The 27,127-nt window shown below is 44.5% G+C and overlaps 1 protein-coding gene across 4 annotated transcripts in view; it reads right to left on the minus strand.

The window, feature by feature from the left end:
- Positions 1-9,736: 9,736 nt before the first annotated feature.
- The window catches only part of LOC133464731 (ankyrin repeat and SOCS box protein 2-like), a 42,046-nt gene continuing 24,655 nt past the window's right edge, over positions 9,737-27,127 (minus strand). For all 4 annotated transcript variants that reach the window (XM_061746882.1, XM_061746880.1, XM_061746881.1 and 1 more), the window contains 4 exons: positions 15,323-15,494; positions 11,347-11,926; positions 10,654-10,807; positions 9,737-10,557 (listed from right to left, as the gene is read on the minus strand). In XM_061746882.1, the coding sequence (XP_061602866.1) occupies positions 10,421-10,557; positions 10,654-10,807; positions 11,347-11,926; positions 15,323-15,494 (1,043 nt within the window). In that variant the 3' untranslated portion in view covers positions 9,737-10,420. The remainder of the gene's footprint in view (positions 10,558-10,653; positions 10,808-11,346; positions 11,927-15,322; positions 15,495-27,127) is intronic.

Consider the following 27,127-nt stretch of genomic DNA (forward strand, 5'->3'; position numbering starts at 1 on the left):
GGGGGTCCTGCACCAAACTTTCTCACAAAATGGTGCTACCATTTCTTGTGTCATGGGAAGATGGACAACAATGGTGTGCCCAATGACGCAACTGCTACTGACATCAAATACCTGCAGAAAGAGGTTTTGACACTGTTTTATTTAGTACAACTTTTCTCATGTTATGTTAGAATTATCAGAAAAATGTTTCTTTCCTTTGTCAGAAACATGGTTTATTATGTGCTCCAGATTGAGGAAGCAGATGAAGAAGCACTGCTGCAAATGACTGACACAGTTGTGGCATGTGGCTACATTGGGTTAATTAATGTTGACCAGAAAAAGGCAATCACAGAGTATGTTTGGCACAACATTTAAATATTTGTCTCAAAATGACTTGGTGTTAAAATTTTCACTCTGAATCAATACTACATTTTTTTCCTCGCTATTAGTGCTGTTACTTTGCATGGACTGGTGAGGCTCATCCCAATCCTCAACCAGCTACGTGAGGGGTTGCAGCTTTATGGACTACATGAGGTCTTAGGGCACCATGCCCAGATGTGCCAGCAACTGTTTGTTCCTGGCTTCATACAGGAGGTCAGTAACATTAATTAAGATTGCTTGAATTAAATTGGTAAACATGTGATTTTTTGTCTTACTGTTATCTGTTTTTCTTAAAGGGATGGTTTGGATTTTTGGACATGAAGTTGTATAAAATACAAGCCAGTAGTATAGTTGATGCAAAGGTGCTAATCTCCTGCTCTGAGTTATCACCTGTTTCTTACCGAAAAAATAGTACAGGAGATATGAGCGGGACACGAAACCAACAATTTCATGCTCTCCTCATGATGGGGTCACCATACCAACAAGTTTTGCTCTACAAAGAAACATGCATGTGTTATGTTACACTATTCTAACAATTAAACATCTGTCCTCGCATATGTCAGACCCTTAATTTCATGTCCCCCTCTTATCTCCTGTACTATTTTTCTGGTAAGAAACGGCCAATAAAAGATGCTCCATTGCTAGAGAAGCTATAGCATAGCAACAAGAGCCAAAGACTGCGGAATAATCAGTTAACTGATGTTAAGGTTATCTATAAGTTATCTCTTACATTTACATTTTTAAAGATGTGATCTTCAAACCTTATTGCACTTGTGAGTGGAGCATGTGTAATTCTTACCTTTTAGGATTTATCATGTTTCTGTATTTAATGTTTCCTTCATTTAGGTGGATTCAGACTTCCTCGTGAATGCTCTGTCTCCCTCATTCAGTGAGGAAGGCACCACACGAAGGCATCGGGAGATGAAAATAATAAACTTCCTGCAGGATTTCCTGCAAAAGCTGGAAGACAGAGGTAACAAGCTGCATAGAAACATTTTCTTTGATAATATTTGTCTGTCATTCTTTTAACAATCATTATACAATTGTTTTTCACCTACTAGATTCAGTTTGCATTTTTATCACTTTTCCGAGGATTATGCTCTTGAATTAAGTCGAACTTTTTATGCAATTTGCATACTTGAAAATTTCTGTTTGGCAAACCTTCCTTCTTTATGATGAAGGGCACTGTGCCAATGGCAATGTTTTAATTTACATCTTTGTATTTATCTCTATGAGAAGAAGAGGAGGAGAGCAAAGAAAACTACGATGAAGAGGGCATCCCCTCCGCTGAAAGTCACCTGCCAGCTGTGCCTGGAATAACTGGCAGGGGGAAGCTTTTAACTGTGCGGAGTTTCTTGCAGTGGGTCACAGGACACGCACATGTGCCACTGATTGAAACAGAAAGAGAGGCGTTCAAAATTTCAGTCAGCTTCACCCATGACTGTCAAACCCACTACGGGGAGCATAGCATTTGCTTTCCAACAGTTAATGCTTGTGCAACCAGCCTTACATTTCCCACACAACACATTGAAACCTATGAGGATTTTGAAAAAAACCTCACCACAGCCATCCATTTTGGATTTGATTTCAGTAGGCACTAAAATAGCCTGATAGTTGCTTCATGCATCATAAGATATTTACTTTATTTTTTGCACATGTTTCCTTGTTAAGTGTGTGTTTATTGTGTTCTACTTGAGGTGTGTTTTACTTGAATTGTTTGAAACCTGCCTCTGTTTTACTCCGTTATTAAATAAGCAAGAAATTGCAGTTTTTCAGCATGGCTCATTTTTTAGATGTCTTCTTCATTCAATTTAAAGTCCAGAACTGCTTTCACAGTTTCACAACTGTTTTTACTAAAACCTTAAAATTTGCTAATTTTTGGTTTGCTGGCTACAACAGCACTTGTGCACCCACAACTATGGCGAAGACAGGACACAACACTTGACAGTTTGACACTCAAAACATTCTGATTAAGACCAAAAAGACATTTAATTTCATATCGTTAATATACAAATTATATACATTTTCAACAGATTTCCAGGGTGGAGGGGGTATGGAAAGCAAGAATTTCACAAACTGTTGTGTTACAGCAGTAAGAGAGCAGCATGGTAACGTGAAGCCATGGCAGTCAGTCTATAGACAAAGCTGCAACCACATACTCCCGACACAGGAGGTAAAGGTTTCTGGAGTCAGTGTCCCCATTCTCATGTAACAGCATCTGCATCTCCTCTAGCTGCCGATCATTCAGTGAACAGTCAAGTTCAGGGACCACTACCACACCATCCACATCTTCTCCGTAGTCTGTGGCTACATCCCAGTCGATGTCTGGTTCCCGAATATCCTGAAAGTTGTAGAGGACAGAGTAAACCACCATGTTTCATTCCATATCTACAACAACACATGCAATGAGTTATCCTAACTGTTTTGGCTTTAGTGGCAGTTCTTCATAAAGTAACACAAAAGCATACTTGAACAGATCAAGATAAAGTTTCTGACAGTCACATAAGCAAAAATTACTTGACTAAAAGTTTTGTAATGTTGGATATTAAAAGTACCTAACGCAAAACTAATGTTCTGGTAATGTTATAATTTAAGAGAAAGTTAAATGATACAAATAGTGGCACAAATCAATACCCTCTGTGTTCACTGGTTATCAGCTGATTATCCAATTTGATAACCAAAATTTTTCTTGTTGATGTTATTACTTTTGTTATTAATCTGATGGCTGATAAATCTAATTATTTTAAAGATGTGCTAGGCTGGCTGATTGATATAGAAGGTTGAGAATTAATAGAAAAACAGATTAACAGTCATTATGATTTAAAATGTAAAACATTAGGTCAAAGTCTTACTTATAAGAAGACTAAGTATATGTAACTTTAATGGAACAAGCAAAAAATACATATCTCACACTTTTGTCTTTTTATCTTATAACACAATATGGACATTGCTTTAACTGAAATTGGCTTTAATAGATACAGCTTGTAATATGTTAACAATTCTTTTTAAATGAAACTTAGTTGTATGAAACTACATATTTTATCCCCAAAGTTGTAGTGAACTGGAAGTTATGGGGGAGAAAATGGAAATCCTCAAGAGTACAAGTTATAATGATGTAAAGTGCCTTGAGATGATGTATGTTGTGATTTGGCACCATAAATCAAATTGAATTGAAAATGCTGTGCCCAAGTTAAGTTCTTAAAACAAAATTCTGTAACTTTTCAACTGAAAATAGCAGTAAAGTAATTTAAAATAATTTTAATGGTACACTGTCTGCTATCAAGGAGAATTGCAGTCATTTAAAAAGGTAAATGTAACCTCAAGATTCTCCGGCTGGTCAACTGGTCTGAGCATCCTTCCTACATGCCAAAGCTGTTCAGGAGTTTTGTTCCCTTCACTTCTGAGAGGGTGGTTGTTCCAGGCCTCAATAAAAGCCTCCAGGTCTGCCTTCAGTTTTGGAAGGAAGGTCATGTGCACAGCAAAAAGATCTTCTGTGGAGGACAGGGTAGTAGTAAATCATTATGTTTACAGGTGCACATCAAACACAGGCTATAAAATGTTACATTATGTACAGGGTTGCCTTTTGAAATTATATCCATAATGGTTTTTCTAGTGTTTTTCTAACATTTTGTAAATTCAAAAGTTAAAAGATCTACAATGAACCGTGATTCCATTAATGTTCATTATAGTAGCCCTGACATTTGTTAACCAATTTAATCCTGTTGAAACTGACTAATCTTACAAGGACTAGCACCATTTTTGTTTTCCACCCTAAATAATATGACCCTTACCTCTAGAGGAAACATTAAGAAGATGATCAGTTTCAAGGTTATGGAGATCCCGGTAATACTTTGATGTGACACATGTCCTGACATCACGCCACAAGCGTTCAATCCTAAAAAAGATAGAAATTAACATTATTTCAACCTCAATATCGAAGCTTAAATATTACTTTGGCAGTGTATTTTTTTTTCACTCTTTTTTTCATTTAGAGCTGTGATTTCCATTTTTACAATTTGCTTGAGGGTACGTGAATGCACCACAGTCTATTTGGTGCCATATGTAAAAAATTGTAATTTCATGTCAGAAACAACTTGGTTTTGGCTTTAGTGCAAGCATGGCAGTATTATCTAATTTTGCGGTATGTTTCACATCTGGTTATTGTGGGGCTCAGTCAGGTCAGTAAGAATTATAATAATGAGTGTTGATCATCAAATTGATTCGGTCAGCACCAACTCGGGTTTGGACAGGGATTGGTCTTGAGAATCTCAGACCAAATCCCAATCCCAAAACTAGTAAAACAATGCAACATTTTTAAAATACCTTTGATTGTGGACACTTTTTCCAGACAGGAAACTTCCTCGATCAGTTCCACGGGTGGTGAACATGTATCGTGCAATTTCCACATTCTCCACACCCTGATCACCTCTTACCCTGAGGTGCAAGCACGGAGATGATTAAAATTTGTAGCAATCTGTCAGTGAGGAACAATGCACAGAACTCTAGGATTTTGTGATACTGGGTAAACACAAGAAATGACAGAGTATAAGAAAGTACATTAGTAATCCTTTAACCCTACATTCCCAGATTCCTTGTTGAAATTCTGTCTAATAATAGCCTACAACAAACATCCATCATGTTTGTGCCAGTACATTGCAGTTTAACACAAAATATTTACCTTGAAGGTATGCCATGGATCTCAGTAGCTCTTTTGAAGGCAGCAAATGCAGTGGATGCACGGTTATTAGTAGCAGCTTCCAAGCACATCACCTGTGATATGATAAGAAATTTTTGATAAATGTACAAAATATTTTAAAATATTTTATTATTTAATCATACTCAGGTCAGTGCAACGTGGAAATTCTTCTTGATAATTTAAAAGCATATCTCACCAATATACTTGGAGAGCAGACTCCTGAATAATACTATCATTATTTCACAGCAATACCTGGCAGTGTTTCCTTTTAGTTGTCAATCACATGTACACATTATGAAATGATCACATATTTACACCACACACATTGAATTAAATGAATCGTTACCTTCCTGGAATAGCCATCCACTGTCCCAAACAGTACAATGTTGTACCTGTTGGGAACAGAAGAAAGCACTATACTACTTTCAACCAGGACCTTTTTTTAGAAAAAATGTCATGGCAATACACTTGTGCTTTGACCGCTCTCAGTAGCTACATATTTGTATTTATTTCTTATTTTCTTAAACACATTTTTCAACAGTACAGACCTGATCAATTTGTGGTTGGTATCACAATGCCACAGTGAAAGGGGCCCCCTGACAGAGTATGTTCTGCGTACAATGCAGCCCAGTCCAGTCAGTCTGGAAAGAATCCCAAGTGAGTCAACTCGGTGCATTGAGGCAGCAACTCTCCTCCACTGCATGTGTATTCCAAGTGACTTCAGCCTCCCTTTCACCATGCGGTAGCCTGATGCTGGCATTTCAGTTTTTATTTGTTGGATTTTGTCATCCAGCTCCTGGTCTGTTAAGTCACTGTAGTACTGTCGTGCAGATAAGCCAAATTCCCTCATTCGTCGACCGACCGTACTGGCTGAAACACCCAGTAACTTTGCAATGCAGTGCACTGGGAGATTTATCTCCAACAGCTCAATCAGTCTCTCTTCCTCAATGCTGTACCTGGGCCGACCGATATCACAGGTTACAGTCTGAACAGTGTTTTGGGTAACATCATCATCCTGTTCAATGTGGTCCATTACTAGCCTGAACAATTCCTGTAAGGCCAGTGCAATTTCTGGGGAGATATTTACATGCCTTGACAATGCTTCAAACAGATACATCTCTTGCCGACATGTGAACAGTAAGAAGTCCATGTCAAGAGGTGCTCTTGAGAGAGCTGACTCCAACTTTGTGATGAGCCTGGAAATCATCTCTCTTCTTAGGATACCCTGTTGACATGCAAAGCTTTAGGAGTTGAAACCGGTTGAAACCATAGACATCGTGTTTTCCAGCTAATAAGTCCCAGTTACAGTCATTTACAGGCATATATCTGCAAAAAATATTCAGGCGAAAATAAAAACCTTCTACTTCAGTGTGTTCAAACCTCTATTACTCAATACAAGTAACACTTACAGTGATTCTGACAGTTGGAGAAAAAACTTCAGTGTTACCTTTCAAAAGAGACCAAAACCATCCATGTACTCCAAATGGTTCAAGAACAGCTTTCAATTTACTTTAGATATGCCTTGAATAGGCGTTTTAGGTTAATTTTACAGGAATGGTAAGTAACGATTCTCACTCCACGTCACTAATTAGCAAGGTTATTACTTACGTGTAAATCTGCAGGTGTCGCCATTGTTCTGCCGATCACTCCGTCTTCTTCTTCGTCTTCCAATTTGTCGCGGCTACCACTGAGCATCATCATCATCATCATCATCAGAAGAGAGAAAATGCGCCCACGTGGGGGGAGGGAGGGGGGGCTGGAAAATGACCAATCATAAGAGGGCCGGGGGTCATCCTTGGTCTCCGCCCCCAAACTGTCAAAACTCTTTGCTTCGAGCGAGCAGAACTCCATCTGTGAGAGCCCAGGGGAGAGAGAGGGAGAGCAGGAGCAATCCAGCGCGCGCAAAGCAGCGTCTTTTACTCGCTCGCACCTCCCTCTGCTCCACTCGGTTGCTGAATATGTGCGCGAACATCAAACAAGTGCGCGCGGCTATTGAAATCCGCGCGCGTGACACGAAATAATTCACTCGCGCAAAGAAATATGCGCGCGTGCACATGTGTTATCGCTCGCTCCTTTATTGACATAAATATAACGCCATAAATGTTACCATGGCGAAGCAAATCCTATTCATTCCTATGGGGAGCATATGAATAAATGCCATACCACCAGAAACACTTCAGACAAAACCAGAACCACCCCAAAAACAACCAGAACCACCTCAGACAAAACCAGAACCACCCCAAACACAACCGGAACCACCCCAAACACATCCGGAACCACCTCAGACAAAACCAGAACCACCCCAAAAACAACCAGAACCACCTCAGACAAAACCAGAACCACCCCAAACACATCCGGAACCACCTCAGACAAAACCAGAACCACCCCAAACCCCACCAGAACCACCTCAGACAAAACCAGAACCACCCCAAACCCCACCAGAACCACCTCAGACAAAACCAGAACCACCCCAAACACACCCGGAACCATCTCAGACAAAACCAGAACCTCCCCGAACACACCCAAAACCACCTCAGATAAAACGAGAAACTCCCCGAACACAACTAGAACCATCTCAGACAAAACCAGAACCCCCTGAAACACAACCAGAACCACTCTCAACATGAGCAGCAGCAATTATTAAGTTCAGTCAGCAGCAGCAAGAGGCAACTAATGTCCGGCAATCGAGCATGCACATATCAAAACTATTCTTTGCTGTGTAATCATGTTCAGTGTAATAGGTTTCTTTTTTGCTTCTCACTGCAAAATATGTTTAAAGACATGAACAACTCCCCATCCAACAAGCCCTGTCAAGAACCTGCCCATCATACTCAGAGTCACTTGGGGCCCTGGGCAAAAATTCCCAGGCTGCCCTCCAACTAATCAATCTACCTTATTTAGGAAATTATCTGAAACTAATGAAAAATGTGAAATAAATTATCTTTTTTAAATAGTGCACATCTGTATAGTTTCAAAATAAAACATAAACACCACTGAAACACACCGTTACTTCCATCCGTGCACCTCAGCAGCACGTTTTCTACATTTCAATTCAATTCAATTCAATTTTATTTCTTTCTTTCTTTCCAATGAATTCTATAACAATCGAACGTTAGCTCGACAGTTAAGTTTGACACTTTGATTGACAGCTGAAAAAGGAGTTTTGACCAAGACAGTTATTTTATTTTCAGCTGCTAGTTGGGTAAACCAGCTGATGCAGGTGTTTTACATCAGGACAGACCGAGCTGCTCTCAGCTACCGTACATTAGCTTCTGTGCCAGCTGCATTACTGCCAGATGGATTACTTTATTTTGATGGACCTGCCCTCATCAGGTTTGTTTAAAGTGACGGGTAGGGAGCGCTGACCGACGACTGTCATTGCAAATTCACCTTTGAACCACAAATTTGTAGCTATTCAAAGTGGGTTGGCCAATAGGGGCCCCCTTGTGGCTCAGAGCCCCAACCATTTGCCTTGTTCTAAGGTTTGGCCGACAGAACCCACCTGACTCAGAGCATGTTCCAGATGTCCACCAGAGCGGTCAGACCAGAATCTAGCTGATGATGAAAACCAGTTTCTAAGCTCCATTTAAGAGCCTGAAATCTCCTCCTGAGGGAGAACTGGGTTCCCTGTCTCAGGTTTGATGTGGCTGCAGACTCGCAGGTGTGACATCATCTTTATGTCCGTTAATGGGAACACATCAACCTCTCAGATTGATGACCCTGATCAGCGTCTGCTGCCAGTTGTTAAGGTGTCAGACTACTGCCATAAAAGCTGTTTATGACACTGGAGGGTGTGACATCATCTGTTCGCTCTCCATGAAAATCACCTGATTAATCTCTCCTAAAAGGCTCATCGGTGGGGGTATTGATCCATCTGACCCTGTGTTGGAGCCCTCAGGGTTCAGATGGGGCCATTGTCATCCTCCTCCCCATCACCTGCTGGTTTTGATGACTTATTCACTTTGTGAACATGTTTTTTTCTCTATTGTGACTCTTATCAACCATTTATTTTAGCATATTCATCACAGATGCAAGTGTGTAACATACTTTTGAAGCAGCAGCTGACAACACGGATTGTAAAATTACTAAATTGGACATTATAACCTGGAGATCGTTAGAAACGGGCTCCCCTGGGCCAGACCCTAGTGGCCAGAAGAGGGACTGCATATTTCATATTTTGGGCTTCTGTCAGTTTTGAGAATCAGAGGTTGCCCCACGTGTTGGACCTGGACCTGCATTACCAGGTCCAGGTCCAACAGTAGAAGACATCCAGGTCAGCGCCAGTCTCCCCCCAGCAGGGCTAATCCAGGCAGGTATTATTGTTAGCGTTATTATTTTTGTGCATGAATCAAAAAAGCATTATAAATATGGGTTTTCGCATTGGTTTTAAGAGGCAGCACTCTGAGCGGATGGGTTTAAATGAAGTTAAAAGTAAGTAGTGTTTAGATCAACGTCGACGTCCTGCTGAGTTAAAGGTATTCTCCCTGATCTGGAAGAGCTAGCAAGAATTTTGAAAGAGGCACCTCTAAGCCCCGCCCATTCGGTCCGAATGATACGGATTGGTCCAGGTCCAGGAAGGGAAAGAACCAATCAGATGCCTTCATTTTAAACCACGCCCCCCCGCCCTGTCCCATGCGCGCACTCGCTTCCAGCCCCCCCCCCCTCGCCGTAGGGTACGCCGTAGGCTACGGCGTAGCCGTGGCTCTAGAGACTGCACGGCACCGCAGCGCTCCGCCACCCGCACCGGCGCTCTCCGGGATGGAGGCGCCGGTGGGCAGGATGCACGTTTGGGTGGGCACAGCCCCCCCCTGCCCCCCCTAAAACCGGCTTCGCTTACAGGTGAATGAGACATGGGGTAGTTTTGCTGTAAATGTGCTGTCCAAAATGTTTAATAATCGTATGCGCGTTCGTGTTTGTGGGGGCGTGGCTTTGGACGGAGCGCTCGTGGGTGGGGGCGGGGGGGGCGGGGCTTAGAGGAAGCGCCACTTTCAAATCTTGCTAGCTCTCAGAAGTTGCATAGAATAACTTTAAAGAAATGACTCCGACTTTTGTTAAAACTTAAAGCTAACGAGCAGCAAAAGTTACTTCCAGGGGTCATTTTCTGAGGACTCAGCAGCTGGGATCAACCCAACCTTCATCTGCAGGTTAAACCACAGCAGTTAACGACACAACAAACGGTGTTGAAGAGGTCATGTGACCTCTGGAGGTATCAGAGGGGTTTCACACCGGGCTAAACAGTGCAAAATATAACATCCACACATCATCACTAACCACAGATCACAGGCTGATCTGTGGTTCTCCGGACTCTCTCTGCAGGTCCATCAGGGAACAGATCGGTCCACTAGTTGGCCTGGAGGGGCACCATCAGTCGTCCAGACACGCCTCCTGGTGTTGCAGGAAGCGGATCAGACCTATAGGCAGCGGTAATCTCTTCACACGTCGACTTCCAACCAGCTGCACAACCTGTAGCCTGCAGAGCTGCAGCAGTGGCCTCGGTGGAGCTGCAAAGGACAAGGACTGTTAAGACCGCACACAAGCGAGACGGACGTCTGTTCGCTGCTGGATCGCCGTCAGTCCACCGTCACCCATCGACTCACTTGCTTTCTCCTTGATGCAGCTCCAATCAGGGAAGCTGTCCAGGTGTTCCATCAGTCTGGAGCAGAGAGTCACATGACCAACATAGTCCAACAGGACGTCAATGATTGGCCCCGCCCACCGACAGATACTGGGAATGGAGATCACCTCACAGAACTGTCAATAAACAAATGAAATTTAGTTATTGAGTTACAGCACAGACACAGCAGCAATATCAGAAATGTGCAGAAGTCCCCCACCTTCTCGTTTAACACAATCTGATCACACTGGGTGTGAGGAGTAATCAAACACCAAGGAACAACAGAATACCGCCTACGACCAGGGGCACCTCCAAAGATTTTTCATAGGGGTGGCCAGATGGGGCCACTTAAATTCTTGGGGTGGACACCAAAACTAAAAGCCATCATTACAGGATTTTATTATACTGTTGTAGTATACAGGCTCAGAAATACTTAAAGAAACGCCTACTGCTATGCATTTGGCCCAAATGATTTGGGATGAATCGCATAACGCACCCCAGTCTGGCCTCCGGCAGGAGGGTCCCCCCTTATGATCCCCCCCTGGTGGCGCCACTGCCTACGACCAGACGATTTTCATACATTTACGTTACAAAACAACGTTCTAAACAGGGGGACTAACCAGGATTTCAAAAGAAATTACGTTAAAGATGACAAGGCTATGAGAAACGTCGTCACCTGAACGCCTCTCCTCAGGTGAGGCTCCAGTACCGCGTCTTCACCCCGCCGGTCACTCCTCTGTGATTGGGAGGTTGTGAGTGGCGGATGAGTCCGGCTGCCGAACTCACAGTCAAAGCAGGAGAGGGCGTTCCCGCCTTGGTCCAGCAGGTACTTGAACATGGGAAGGTACTTCATGGAGAACATGTAGACGGCAGGGAAGGTGCTGGGGTGGGTCGGGATGCCAGCGTTGATGTCGGCGCCATGCTCCACCAACAAAGTCACGGTCTCAATGCAGCCCTGCCTGGCAGCAACCATCAGCGGCTTGAACACGTCCAGGTTTGGGTCCGCCCCGGCGCTGAGCAGCATGCCCACTGCGTAGATATTGTTATTGATGATGGAGAAGTAGAGGGCGGTGCTGCGGCGGTCCTCGTACAGCTTTGTTCGTTCTTCGGATAACTGAGCGTTGACATTAAAGCCCGCCTCAATTAGCAGCTCCAGAGTGTCGTCATGGTTATTCTCTGCTGCCAGGTGCAGTGGGCTGATTCCACTTCGGTTGACTCTGGTCTTACCGGTCACCGGGATCAGCATAGAGACGATTCTGGAAACAGGAGACGGATCTGACTGAACAGTTCTTGACGGGTGACGTTTGCAGAAAATGTTCTCAAAAATACTGAGTGGTATTGCTGAGAGCTTCTTATCTGCTTTATTATGTCTAACCCTAAGGCCCATTCAATGAAGCTCCACCCAAAGTAGCAGCAGCAGGGGTTCACCCTCCCCAGGGAGCAGCAGGAGAAGCAGGACAGGGCGGATGCAGTGCATTACGTTGGCAGGTGAAGACGTGACCTCGGTTTTCCAAACCTCTGTTGATAAAACTGGCACAGCACGGTGTTTGGGAAACCAAACACAACACGTGAGCCGAAACACCTCTCTGTTGTGTTCTCTGAGCCTTACTTGGACTGTCTGCGTGGGACTTACATGGACTCAAGAGACTGACAGGTGTTTTTGGCTGAAGGTCATATCACAGCTTATCAGTCAGAAACACAGGTACCAATATCAGGCACCATTACTTTGGAACCAACTTCCAATCTGGGTTAAGGAGGCTGACACCACCTCCACCTTTAAAACTAAACTTAAAACCTTTCTGTTTAGTAAAGCCTATAGTTAGTGTTTAGTAAACCTCTAGCTGGTGTTGGTAAATCTCTAGGTAGTGTAAACTCTAGTGTGTTAGAGTCAGTAGTCATAGTTGCAGCTATAGAACAAGACTATAATAGTTAGTCTCAAATAGAGCTTCATGGTAGATATGCTGCTATAGGCTTATGCCACAGGGGGGCACCGACATGATCCCCTGGGCGGTGCCTCTCACCCTTCTTCTCCTCTCCGTTTCCCTGCCTAGCTATCATTTTTGTCCATCGTTCCTGTAGTTTCTTGTGCCGGCCCCCCTTTTTTTTTCTCTTTTGTGCATGTTTGCAGGCTGGAGCCTCGGGGGCCTGTGTTCCTGCCCCCCCCATCCCTGGTCATCCCGTTGCTGCTTCCAGCTGCCTACAAGAAATGTCTGCTGTTGCTGCTTCCGACTGCCTGTGCCCCCCCCCCCCCTCTCTGTTCATCCCGCTGCTGCTTCCACCTGACTGCTGTGTGCTGCTGACGTCCCCGACTCCCCCAGTCTGGCCTTCGGCAGGAGGGTCCCCCCTTATGAGCCTGGTCCTGCTCAAGGTTTCTTCCCTCCTAAAGGGGAGTTTTTCTTGCCACTGTTTGGCTTAAGGCTTTTCTCCCACTATGGGAGTTTTTACCTGCCATTGTTTATGTAATAATTGTTTGGGGGTTTATGTTTATGTTTATGTTTATGTTCATGTTCTGGATCTCTGGAAAGCGTCTAGAGATAACATCTGTTGTATTAGATGCTATATAAATAAAACTGAATTGAATTGAATTGAATTGAATTGAATTGAATTGAATTGAATACACAGGAGGTCAGATTAACACCAGGTTTAACTGACAGCAGGGGCCTTCTAAGGGTCAAAACTCAATAGAGAAGAACCAGTGGAACGCTATCGTGGCTAATCCTGTCTGGCACAGGAAGAGGGAGAATGGAGCTTGAATCATGAGCAGCAAATAGACTCTATCTTGATAATCTAACCATGGCGCAGGTAGAGGAACTATATTCTTGCATGAAAACACACTAAATCTCCATTGATTTACACTAAAACAAAGCTATAACTTTCTCTTTTAGTCTTCACACATTCAACATGTAGCAGTTTGTCTAGATCAGGGGTCCTCAGCCCTGGTCCACAAATGACTGTGTCATTAACAGACTTGTGCAGAGCTGGATGACCAGATGATGATGACTATTAATTAGAATCAGGTGTGATGATGCAGGGCAACATCTAAAACATGCAGGACAGGGGGCCACGGGGACCAGGGTTGAAGACCCCTGGTGATCAAGATGAAACACCTAAAGCTGGGCATATACTGTGCAATATTTTAAATCGTTTGATTCAGCCCCATCTCACACTGCACGACTAGATCGCTGAGTTCAAAGGCTCACAGCTCCTGATTTATGGTCTCACACTGTACGACCTGATGCTCGGATGCGACCCGTCTGCTCACACTATACGATCATAATCCTCACGTCTGCTCACACTATACGATCATAATCTTCACGTCGGACTTCTGTGTACTGGAACTCGAGGCCGGTTTTAGGGGGGGCAGGGGTGGGCTGTGCCCACACCCAAACGTGCGTCCTGCCCACCCAATCAAAGGTTATGGGGATCCTTTATTTTTTAATAATTTTATTTTTTTATATATCTAAAAAAAAATCACAAATATCTGTACCGTTTCTGATTGGGTGGTCACTGCGCATCATTTTTAGACACAATGATGAACGCATACCGCAAAAGTTGTGTCTCGGGGGAGGGACCGGGTGTCCCAGCAAAATGAGCACAACAGAAAAGTGTTCAGAACAACGCACAAAGCGCACACTAAAGGCTGATTTATGGTTCCGCGCTAAATCGACAGCCGAAACCGTACGCGCGGGTCGCCGCGTACCCTACGCCGTAGGCTCTGCGTTGGTGTAACGCGGAACCATGAATGGTGCCATTCTGTGTGGCGATAAATGCTGTGAAACGCTGTGATTGGACAAGGAATTGGCTGGGCAGACGTGGGAAATGCAGTCTTTTTTTCTGCTATTAAAACATGATTTGTAATGTGAATTTGCAGCACTTTAAATTACAAGTAATAGTTTTTGACGTGACATCAGAGATTGCGCATGCTCTCTGCGAAAGGATGAGGCCAGTCGAGTCATAGCTGCTTGAACTGTGCGATACCTTCACGAGGAGCGACCAGGATTTCAAATACGTTTGATTTTCTTGCGAGCACACTATTTGTGATCGGGAGCTCGTCGTGAGGTGTTAATCTCTCGTCGTTACCCATGTATACTGCAGGAGGCACGACCAACGATTGGGTCGAAATCCGGCCCGATCCAAAAAATAGTCGCACGACTGGAAAATCGGCTCAAAATGAGCCGATAATCGCACAGTGTATGCCCGGCTTTACTGACAGCAGGGTCTTGTCCTGGCCCTGCAGAAGTTCCTTATGCTTCTGCTGGCTGGCTTTACATAAAACAGACTGGACTCGACCCGGACACGATTTGATTTGATTTGACTTGATATGACTTGACTGGACTTGATTTGATTTTCTATGATTTTAGTGAAAGCACAGACAAGTTCTGCAGTGAAATATGGCACTGCTATTTTGTCGTATGCAGATGACACCAGTCTCTATCTAGTGTTGAATCTGATAACTGAACTAACTTTCGTTGCAATGAAGTTGGATCTGATCCTCGCTTGCGTTCATCATCTCAGTGTCCCTGTTTATTTCACTCCACATCAACCACAATTTCTTATACTTTCAAACAGTTTTGTTACATGAACATCTGGATGTGTACGAGGAGTCAGTACGAGCATGTTAGTTTACACCTCATCATGAACTGTGTACCTACGTGTCACTTCCTCTCTTAGCAGCGATATGAAGTGGTAATAGTCCTGTCCTACCAGGCTTGTTGGCGTCAGCGCTCTGAGACAGGAGCAGCTCCACAACTCCCTCGTGTCCATTTTTAGCTGCTTCATATAGAGCCGTGGCTCCATCAGCCGCCTGTGTGTTAATGTCTGCACCTGCAGAGAGACGCATGAGGAGCCTCGGGTCAGGATTTATGATACACTCCTTGTTCCCATGTACCCTTCGCACATCAATATTGTCCTCCAGGGCTCAAAGCAAAGAAGTATGGGTCTAACTGCAGTTCTCTGATGTCAGTTAGTCCACACTTGTGCAGTTTTATGAGAGGAAAACTTTACAGTATTACCTTGAAAAAAACCTGAATACAATTATGATGAAAGGAATTTAACTGGTAATAAATTACATTTAATTGAACTTTTATCAAACATGGTCACTTTCTCTAAGGGCGTTTGTCATGACAACAGCTGTGAATTGGTTGGTTGTTTACGAGTAAGATTAAATAATTAAAATTGACAAAGATAGAACATTGGTTCTCATTAGTGATGTCTATACGTCAAATAATTTAAGCTGTGATGAAAACGAGCGAGGTAATTCAATTTTCTTTGAAAGGAGTCACAATTTAGTTCAGTTAGCAGTTAGCATCAGGAGACTTCAATGGATCCTGAACCCGGGTATCTGTAGTCCATTCTTAGTCTAGAACAGTTCCACAGTCGTTCTCTAAGACTTTGTGGAGAAGAGCACCAGCAATAAAATGTCGGAGTTTGGCACATTACCCCCATAAACTGTAGAAAAATAACTAAATATGTTTTCTGAAGTGGGCGGATTCCTCAAACAAGTCTGATAGTTCATACACACACACACACACACACACACACACACACACACACACACACACACACACACACACACACACACACACGCATGATCATATACATACACACATACACACACATAGACATACACACTGGCTTGTTCACCTGCATGCTTGCTCTGTAGTTTTTGGGGTTAGGTAGCTGTAGCGGTAGCTTAGCTCAGACTGCGATCAGATCTCAAAATTTAGGTCGATTGCTGTTCGTGTTTTGGTTGGCTCCGTGCCGGTTTCGTGTTTTGTTTGTGGTTTTCTGTTGCAGATTTCCAGTGCTTGACGTGTGTCTCCGTGTGTTCCTGCTTCCTGGATTGGCAGTGGATGTCGTCACCCCCCCCCCCCCCAAAAAAAAAAAAAAATCACTGGGTTTGTATGTGTATATTTATGTATGTGTATGCATATGTATGCGTATATATATTAAATATAGATAATTGGTTATGGTTTCTACCGTATGGATGGTTTCTACCGTCATGGTATCAATCATTAATATGTGTGCATCCATCCATCCATCCATCCATTATCTATACCCGCTTTATCCCTTGCGGGGTCACGGGGGTTTGCTGGAGCCTATCCCAGCTCATTTCAGGTGAGAGGCAGGGGTTACACCCTGGACAGGTCACCAGTCCATCACAGGGCCACATATAAACACACAAACCATGCTCACACTCACACCTACGGGCAATTTAGAAATACCAATTAACCTAATATGCATGTTTTTGGACTGTGGGAGGAAGCTGGAGTACCCGGAGAGAACCCATGCAACCCTGCCATCAGAAAACTGAGAGCCCTCTCAGTGGCCCCCCACCTCCTACTGTTACTGTACAAGAGCATAATTCAGCCCATCCTCCTCTACTGCTCCTCCTGTTTCTTCAACATGTTGTCATCCCCCAACACAAAAAGACTGACACAAATCACTCACAGAGCTGCCAAAATCATTGGCCTCCCCACCCCCATCCTCTCTGACCTCAACACCATAGCCATAACACGCAGAGCACTCACCATCACCCAGGACCCCAGTCACCCCCTAAACCCGTACTTTGTGCTGCTTCCATCTGGCCGCCGGTACAGGTCCCTGACCTGGAAGAGGGTCAAGTTCAGCCGAAGCTTCGTCCCCTCTGCTATAACAGAACTAAATAGATTGCGTCGCTAAATGTGTTCCTGTTTAATGTGTTGTTCCTGTTTAATGTGTATGGGTGGGTGATGTAATGTATGTATTTATGTATCTTGAGGTTGTGTGTGGCGTACGGGGGTGAAAACAAGTTTCCTTGCAAAGGACAAATAAAGCTGAATCTGAATCTGAATGCAAGCGCGGGAGAACATGCAAACTGGGAATCGAACCGGGGACCTTCTTGCTGTGAGGCAACAGTGCTAACCACTAAGCCACCGTGCTGCCCCCCACCGTGCTGCATATGTGTGCAGACAAGGTAAATAAAAAAAAAACAAGTCTGATAGTTCATTGAATCATGCCCACTTTAACTCAATTATAAGGATCTAGTTCCCCCGAGCCTAGCGGGTGCTAATGTAATGGGAAATTTTGGTAAAACAATGTTTTTTGCCTTGTATGCTTTAACACTAATGCACAAATCCTGTTTTCAAGTGAACATTCCAATGGCAAGGTCATGCTCCTTTGACACAGAGCCTGACATTCGTTGCCAGGGTGATATTTTGTTTAGTTGTTCCCAGCCTGGCCATTATAAGATAGCGTGTGCTTAACCATTGCTAGGGCATTACTGGCTGACTGAGCGGCTGTTCAGATCGGCACTGTGTGACTCTCCATTCATTGAATGTTTCTCTTTTGGCTTCCGGGATTGGAGAGGACGCTGGCGTTGTTTGTTCGCCGCTTCTCCTCCTGTGATTTTGTGATTCTGAACTGACTTTCTGGCCCATTTTGCGCTGCTTTAGTCAGCCTTTTTGCTAGTTTGAACAGTTCTAGTTGTTTACGTCCAGAACCTAGAGTTTTTAACTCATTTTTGCTTCTGATCCTGTGATCATCCACCATCACCTGAGCGCCACGTACCTGCTCCTGGCTTCCACCAGCTGTCAGTTTTCCTCTCCAAGGACTGCGCTCTCTCTGGATCCATCCACCGAATCCATAAACAGCTCGGCATGGTTCTGATTGCTCTCCTCTGCCTGATTGCTCTCTGTCACTGGGTCCCCTGCTCGAGACCACTTGCTGACGACGTTAGGCAACCGGCCAGCTTGCTGCCGATTGGTACTGTTTGGCTAGCGGCTATTTGAGCTAAGCAACATCTATTCTTAGACTCTATGGTGCTTAGCTATTCTATTCCAAATCTCCTCCGAATCAACTCCACAGTCATCCCTGGACATTATATTCCTGTCATCAAGCAACTTGGACCACTCCGTCGGCCCAGATATATCCACAGAGGTAGGAAAGTTTGTTTACTCCGGTAATTCCATTCCCTCCCTGTGGACCAATCAGCGACCCGCGGCACGACGTCATCACCAAAGCTCTGAGTGCGTGCGCACGGTCCGTCTCACAGCTGTAACCAAGGATTCCCGTGTAACATTAGGGATGCCCCTGTTTCCACTACAGCAAAAAGCGCACAAATTGTACTTTTTAACACCCAGTCCTTATCAAATAAGGCTACTCTGATACACGACTTCATCACTGATGATGCAACTGACATGATTTTTCTAAATGAAACCTGGCATAAAGAAGGTGATTTTTTCCATCTAAATGAGGCTTCTCCACCAGGATATACTTACATTGAAAAGGCTCGTGCACACGGAATTGGGGGTGGCATCGCTGTCCCACACAAGGACACACTACTCCTTCAACCACTGACTGTTCCTGAGACCCAGTCCTTTGAGTGTCTTGCCTTTAAATGTTTCTCACCCAAACCTCTTACATTCATTCTCATTTATCGGCCCCCAAAACCCACCGTTACGTCGTCTTTTTTGCCAGTATTCTTTAACCTCCTTACCTCAGTCTGCCCCACTCTCATTGTAATACTGGGTGATTTCAACATACATGTAGATAACCCCAACTGCTCCTCAGCCACAGCGTTTCTGTCCCACCTGGACTCACTAAACCTTATACAACATGTCAAGGGCTCCACCCACAAATGTGGCCACACCCTAGACCTCATCATCACCGGTGATGTACCAGCTTCCAAACTTAATATTTTTGAATTTGGAGCCTCCGACCACAAGGCTGTCTCACTGTCTCTGGAAGTTCCATCCACCAATCCCACCCCCACAGAGAGGATCTTTAAACTTTGCAAACCGCGCAATCCAACCTGATCTCACAAAAATCCGTGAAATGCCCACTACCTCTCACCACTATTTTCCGTGGTATATACACGGAAAATGGTATAATTCCGTGTGAGCACCACGGATATTGTACCATGAAAAGTCAATGGGATCCGTTGTCGTGATATATACACGGATTATGACATTATTATTATTTATATATTATTCTTTGTTATAGTGGCTAAATTATGAGTTTTTGTCGCGTCATACGGGTCTGGACCTCGGCACAGTGGATGAGAGTCACCTCTTGATACAGAGTCTAGAATTTCAGTCTCGTAGCTCAAAGCGTTAGGGAAATATGCAAAAAAAAGACATGAAATAGGCTTTGCAGGCCCGAAAAGCAACACACGCAGTGACCTTTGACACTTCCGAAGGTCACACAGATCTGAAACTCGGCACAGTGGATGAGAGTCACCTCCTGATACAGAGTCTAGAATTTCAGCCTCCTAGCTCAAAGCGTTAGTGAACTGTGCAAAAATGGACACGAAATAGGCCTCATAGGCAAACCTATAACAATACATAACAAACCTCCTGTGCCTACTGAGCATACATAACATGTCATAATCGAAGGAGAACTAATTAAAACGGACGTCCTTAACATGAACCTATTGTATGATTGAATTATCAAGGAAACTTTCGTGTTTTTGTGTTTAGAAATGTTAAAGATATTAAAAGAAAACCATAACACAATGAGGAAAATACTGTGGCGAACAAGTCGTGCCCAGAGCGTGTCTCGAACCACAGTCTCCCAGACGACAGTCAACTGCACTAACCAGTCGGCCAAATGCTGATGTGTTGCCCTGGCGGGCAAGGCCTTATCTTATCTGTGGTCGTTACACTATGTTCCAAAAAGTATTGTTTTTAATGGACAAGATCCGGCATTTTACGTTGAATTCTATTGTTCAGGTTTTAAAATTCTAGCTAAATACATGAAAAAGGGAGGTGAGGTGTGAGCTTCATAACAAAACTTCTGTGCCTACTGAGCATTAATAACATGGGGTTAGCCATAGAAAGGGGTGATAATGAGGTGTGAGCTCCATAGCAAGCATTAATAACATGGGGTTAGCCATAGAAAGTTTTGTCCTTCATTCAATAGTATGACAGCAGTCAAATCGGTGACGGATCCCATTGACTTCGCATAGTACTATATCCGTGGTGCCCCCATTAAAACCTCAATAAAACACTGCTAAAACAGCGTTAAAAACACGCTTTTACAAACTGACAGTAACAAACAGTACCTTGCGCGACAAAAACTCATAATTTAGCCACTATAATAAAGAATAATATATCAATAATAATGATGTCATAATCCGGGTATATATCACGACAATGGTATCCATTGATTCGCATTATACAATATCCGTGGTGCTCCCATTAAAACCTCAATAAAACACTGCTAAAACAGCGTTAAAAACATGCTTTTACAAACTGACAGTAACAAACAGTACCTTGCGCGACAAAAACTCATAATTTAGCCACTATAACAAAGAATAATATATAAATAATAATAATGTCATAATCCGTGTATATATCACGACCACGGATCCCATTGACTTCGCATAGTACTATATCCGTGGTGCTCCCATTAAAACCTCAATAAAACACTGCTAAAACAGCGTTAAAACATGCTTTTACAAACTGACAGTAACAAACAGTACCTTGCGCATCAAAAACGTATAACTTAGCCACTATAATAAAGAATAATATATACTGTAAATAATAATAATAATGTCATAATCCGTGTATATATCATGACAACGGATCCCATTGACTTTGCATGGTACAATATCCGTGGTGCTCACACGGAATTATACCATTTTCCGTGTATATACCACGGAAAATAGTGGTGAGAGGTCGTGGGCATTTCACGGATTTTTGTGAGATCAGGTTGCCAGATTGCGCCAATCTGGACACCCCTCTTTTCCTGGACTCCATAATGCCCACCCTCTCAACCGACTTCAGCTCCTCATCCTCTATTGAGATGATGGATCTGTACAACGCCACTCTGTCTTCCTCTCTCAACTTCCATGCTCCTGAACAGGTTAAGAAAACCACCGTCCAGCGTCACTCTCCCTGGTTTAATGATGAGCTGCGCCTTATGAAAACCAAGGGCCGCCAGCTGGAGAGGCTATGGAAGAAAAATGGCCTCACTGTCCATCTACTGGCCTACAAAGATCACAAAACTGCCTACGCCGCTGCCCTTAAAGTCGCTCGCTCAAAATACTATTCAACTTTAATCAGCAATGGTGAAGATAATCCCAGAACCTTATTCCTCACTGTCAACCGCCTTCTCACCCCCACCAACTCAGTCCCTTCAGCTGCCTCTCCAGAGCTGTGCAACCGTTTTGCTGTCTTCTTTAAGACCAAGGTGGATGAAATCAAAGCCAACATAACACCTTGTGGGATCCCAGCCATCTGCCCTCTGCCCACCAGTGGCTCCACCCTGTCCAGCTTCACGGAGGTCACACCAGCTGCACTCCTGGACATCATCACCAAATCCAAGCCCACCAGCTGCTCCCTTGACCCTATACCCACTCCCTTGCTTAAAGTCTGCTCACCAATTTCTCGCCCAATTTCTCACTACTCTTATCAATAAATCCCTGCAGAGTGGAGAAATGCCTGCCCTTTTGAAAACAGCAGCGGTCACCCCACTCTTAAAGAAACCAAACCTCGGCCGAGAAGTTCTGTCAAATTACAGACCAATCTCAAACCTCCCATTTATCTCAAAAGTTCTCAAGAAAGTTGTAGCCTGTCAACTCCAGTCCCACCTAGCACATAATAACCTCTACGAAGCCCTCAAGTCTGCTTTCAGGCTAGCTCACAGCACAGAAACTGCCTTGGTGAAGGTCACCAACGACCTACTCATGGCAGCGGACTCTGAATCTCCCAGCATCCTAGTGCTTCTAGACCTGAGCGCTGCTTTTGATACTGTGGACCATAAAATCCTCCTCCAGCGCCTTAAAACCTACACCATGGTCACAGACACAGCACTGAAGTGGTTCACCTCCTACCTGACCAACCGCTACTACCATGTCTCCCTGGGAGGTGCCAGGTCTGACGACACTGAGGTGACATGTGGTGTGCCACAGGGGTCAGTGTTGGGCCCCATCCTTTTTTTGATATATCTGCTCCCACCTGGCTACATCATGTGAGATTAATCAAAGTTTTGAATTAAGTTGTCATTACCAAACCATCAGAATCAAGTCAGCTTTGGAGAACTGACTGTTTCCACATGCTATCACATGCAGATCACAGGCCACTTCCTGAGTTTTGTCAGGGGGGTCGACTGACAACTGTTCCATTGTCTTTAAAAGTTAGCTAAGGGTTAGTTGACCATCTGATGACAACAAAACCCCCTTGACCATTTGAGTTCTTTAAAAGGATGTCTGTTGCTCTGCACACCACAAGATAAGTTGCTTATTAACTGAAAAGTCATAGGTGTGACCTTTTTAACCATCATCTGATACCATGTCTGTTCTCCATCTGTTCATTGTCCATTATCTATACACTGACAGTCTGTTTACCAAATATGGTCATTCCTGTCACCGGTTATTCAAATAAAAGCGCCAGGCTGCACAGAGGATTTTGGGAGAAGAGCTGACCAGTTCTCAGATGAGGGCCACGTTGCCCTGCACTACTCAGCTTTCTCGCCCAGACTTCTGCAGAAGTGCCTTGAAAATCATTCCACAGCCTCTGTGTCTTTCCTAAGTTATTAATTTATGTATGTTGATTTAGGAACCTAACAATCATCAGACAACACAAAATCAACTTCCACCGTTACGCTGATGACACTCAGGTCTATATCAAAATCCATCCAAATCCCTCTAAAACAGTCTCCTCCCTCAACACCTGCCTGGAGGACATCCGCTGCTGGATGAATAACAACTTCCTCCGACTCAACAGCAGCAAGACGGAGGCCATCATGATCAGTACCTCCCACCAACTCGCCAATGCTAGCACTGCTGCACTCTCCCTAGATGGTCAGCCTATCTCCTTCTCCCCTGTTGTTACCAACCTTGGAGTTAAGCTTGACTCTTCCCTATCATTCCAACCTCACATAAAACACATCTGCAAGATCTCCTACTTCCACCTTAAAAATATAGCCCGACTGAAGCCATCCCTCTCCAAAGACGACTTAAAAAACTGGTAAACGCCTTCATCTTTTCAGGCATTGACTATGGCAATGCACTTCTCTCCGGTCTACCTGCAAAATCCATCCACTGCCTCCAACTGGTTCAGAACAGCGCTGCAAGATTGCTCACCGGTACCAAAAAGTCAGCACACATAACCCCTGTTCTGGCCGAACTCCACTGGCTCCCGGTCCACTACAGGATCCAGTTCAAGGTCCTCCTCCTGACCTTCAAGGCCATCCATCAAAAAAGCCCCAGCTACCTAAGTGATCTAATCACTATCCATAAACCGGCACGCACCCTTCTCTCCAGCCATGCCACTCTCCTTCATGTCCCCTCTCCACGGCTCATGACGATGGGACACCGTTCCTTTTCTGCCTCCGCCCCACGCCTATGGAACTCTCTACCTGACTACCTCAGGAATGCACCTTCTGTGGAGTCCTTTAAAACGGGCCTTAAAACACTCTTCTATAAGCAGGCTTTCCCCTGAACTCTTCCCTTGACCCCTTTTATTCAAATATTTTTTTACTCATTTTTTTATCTTTTTGCTGCCCACAACTTTTTATCTTATTTAGTAGCTAGGTTTTGTCTTAGTTTCTTAGTCTTGTTTTTAGTCTTCTTTGTAAAGCGCTCTGAGATCTGTCGTTTCAGGTGAAAAGCGCTATTGAAATTATTATTATTATTATTATTATTATTATTATTATTATTATTATTATTTTCATTAAAACTCCAGAAAGACAGCTGAGTGTGTGCTGACATTCATTTTTGAACACCCTTTTTGAATGAACAACAATTTTTGCCACCACAATTTGGCGACCACGAAGGGACTCCATCTGTGAGCGGATCTTCCGTTTTCCTCTGGACTGACGGTGACTAGAGAGCGCACAACAAACCTCGTACTCCCCCATTAAGAGAAGGTCGAGAAGAGGGCCTGGACGTCCGGAGGACTGGGAGAGTCCCCTCACTGATTGGGGTCTAGCGAACTCGGTGGCTACAGAAACACCTCGCTGTTCTTTTGGGTGAGTTTTGAGGAAAGAAACGGATGAAATAAGCTGCGCGCGACAGTCTCCTCGCTACCTACTGAATTGACAGTAACGTCGGCAGACGTGCCGGACCCTGAGCTTCCATACAGGCGGAGGCCTTGTGTCAGAGAGTGGTAGACTTACTCCAAGTTTGGAACTTGGTGGCTCTGGGTTCGGGGAATTTAGAGTGACCAGGCTGGGTCTGGGGGCGACTTAGGGCCTTATAATACTAAGACAGGTGAAGGAAAAGTTTGTGTTTTGTCTGAGCTGTCTGTTAATGTCTGGCATAACAATTTTGACTGTCTGGAGAACAAAAAATTAATTAAAAAAAAGAATTAAAGTTGGAATCTCGGTTTTTCACGTTGACAAAGTCAAATCGTCTTTTTCCTTATAGCTGCGTCTGGAATCCGGTTTAAGTTAAAGGGTAAACTTAAAATTAAAAATTAGGAGTGCTACTTTTTATTTTCTGTTTTAGAGATTATCCATATTGTGGTTATTCTAAAATCAAAACTAAATTTATTGTGCTTAAAAATCTTTAAGCAGATTTGGAAGCAAACGGGTAATCCTAAGTACTACCTTAACTGCTTCTGTAGGATTTAAAAGATGCAGCACTCACAGATGGGGAGTGCAGTAAAATCTAAACCTTGACTCCTTCTCATTTTATTTCATCCTCCTATCTCTGTCAGCGAGCTGCGCGAGTGTTCAGGCTTCTGTGACATCACAGACCCTGATAAAAGTAAAAAGGCTTCATTATAATACTTTCGGCTGTTAGAACACTGTTGCGGTGGCTGATTTATACTTTTTGTTTTATTCTGCAGCAGGAAAACTCTTGCATCACATGCCAGACTGGAACGCTTCATTCACAGTTAATTAAAAATGAGGTACCGTATTTTCGCGACCATAAGGCGCACATAAAATTCTTTCTTTTTTTTTTTAAATGTGCCGCACGCCCAATGAAACGGTGCGCCGTATCTATTACCTGTATTACGGTAATGTAAGTTGGACGGCCACCATGAGAAGGGTAAAGGGAGAAGGGGGCGTGTGAAGCACCCGTGAGTTGCGGACGTGATAGAGACCATCCTCAGACGTTAAAGGGGGAAGGGGGGGGGTGTGAAGCACAGAGCCGGTGGAAGGAGCGTTTCAAAGGCCACCATTCAACTGAAAGCAGTAGTGCTGGCGGAAGAAATGAAAATTTAACATTTTCATGGAGGTCCGTCTTGGTGCTTTCGCTTCATGAAACGGTGCAGGCGCAGCAGCAGCGCCCGGCAGATTATATGGAAAAGATGGAGTGCTTCCGCTCATTCTGCAGCCGACACATCACGAACATGGACGAGGTGCCGCTCACGTTAGGTGAATCACACGGTGGAATTAACGGGGACCAGCGCGGGGGAGCGGGACCCGGGACCAGCGCGGGGGAGCGGAGCAGGACCAGCGCGGGGAGCGGAGCGGGACCCGGGACCAGCGCGGGGGAGCGGACCGGGACCCTGGACCAGCGCGGGGGAGCGGAGCGGGACCAGCGCGGGGGAGCGAACCGGGACCCGGGACCCGGGACCAGTGCGGGGAAGCGGAGCGGGACCCGGGACCACCGCGGGGGAGCGGAGCGGGACCCGGGACCACCGCGGGGTAGCGGACCGGGACCCGGGACCACCGCGGGGGAGCGGACCGGGACCACCGCGGTCGGGATCCGCAGCACAACGGGGTATGAAAAGTTTATTTACTGTTGTGCTTGCCTGCCACGCTGATGGACAGAAACTGCCGGCTATGGTGATTTTTAAAAGAAAAGCGTTGCCTAAAGAGACTTTTCCAGCCAGAGTCATTATAAAGGCGAATGAAAAGGGCTGGATGGATGAAGAGATGATCGAGTGGCTGAGACAGGTTTATGTGCGGCGACCCGGTGTTTTTTTTTAATTCTTTAATGCGGAAACAGAAGATGAAGACTTTGAAGGGTTTGATTGATGTGAAAAGTGAAATAAAATATCAAACTAAGTTTTGCTCCCGCTCTATTTTTAAATAAGCACTCTTGTGTGTGTGTTCTGCAGCGCGTGTGTGTGTGTTTTGCGGAGCGCGTGTGTGCAGCTCCGTGTCTGTAGACTGCGCCTTTTGGGTCGGTGTGCCGTATGTGTGTTTAAAATCCAAAAATGACACACAAAACTGAGGGTGCGCCTTTTCACACGGTGCGCCGAATGGTTGTGAAAATACGGTACAAATAAGATGAAGTAATATACTGTAAATGGACCAGAAGTGAAAAAGATTCGACCTGAATCCACATGCTATTCTGTCTCAGGTTCCGGCAGAATGTTTTTTTTTTCTCAGCGTTCCAGTGCATCCTGACAGTCAATTTTGGTTTGCCTTTGTCTTGATGGTAAAACGTAAACGTTCACTCGTGTGGGGTTGGCACGACATGGGATCAAGCAGCCGTGCTGATTTCAGCGACAAGGCTATGGTCCTGTGCCGATCTGAGGCCCGGTGACGGGTTTCCCCGTCAGCTGCCAGAAGGGGTA

This window comes from Cololabis saira, chromosome 18, assembly GCF_033807715.1.
Source record: "Cololabis saira isolate AMF1-May2022 chromosome 18, fColSai1.1, whole genome shotgun sequence".
Taxonomy (NCBI): domain Eukaryota; kingdom Metazoa; phylum Chordata; class Actinopteri; order Beloniformes; family Belonidae; genus Cololabis; species Cololabis saira.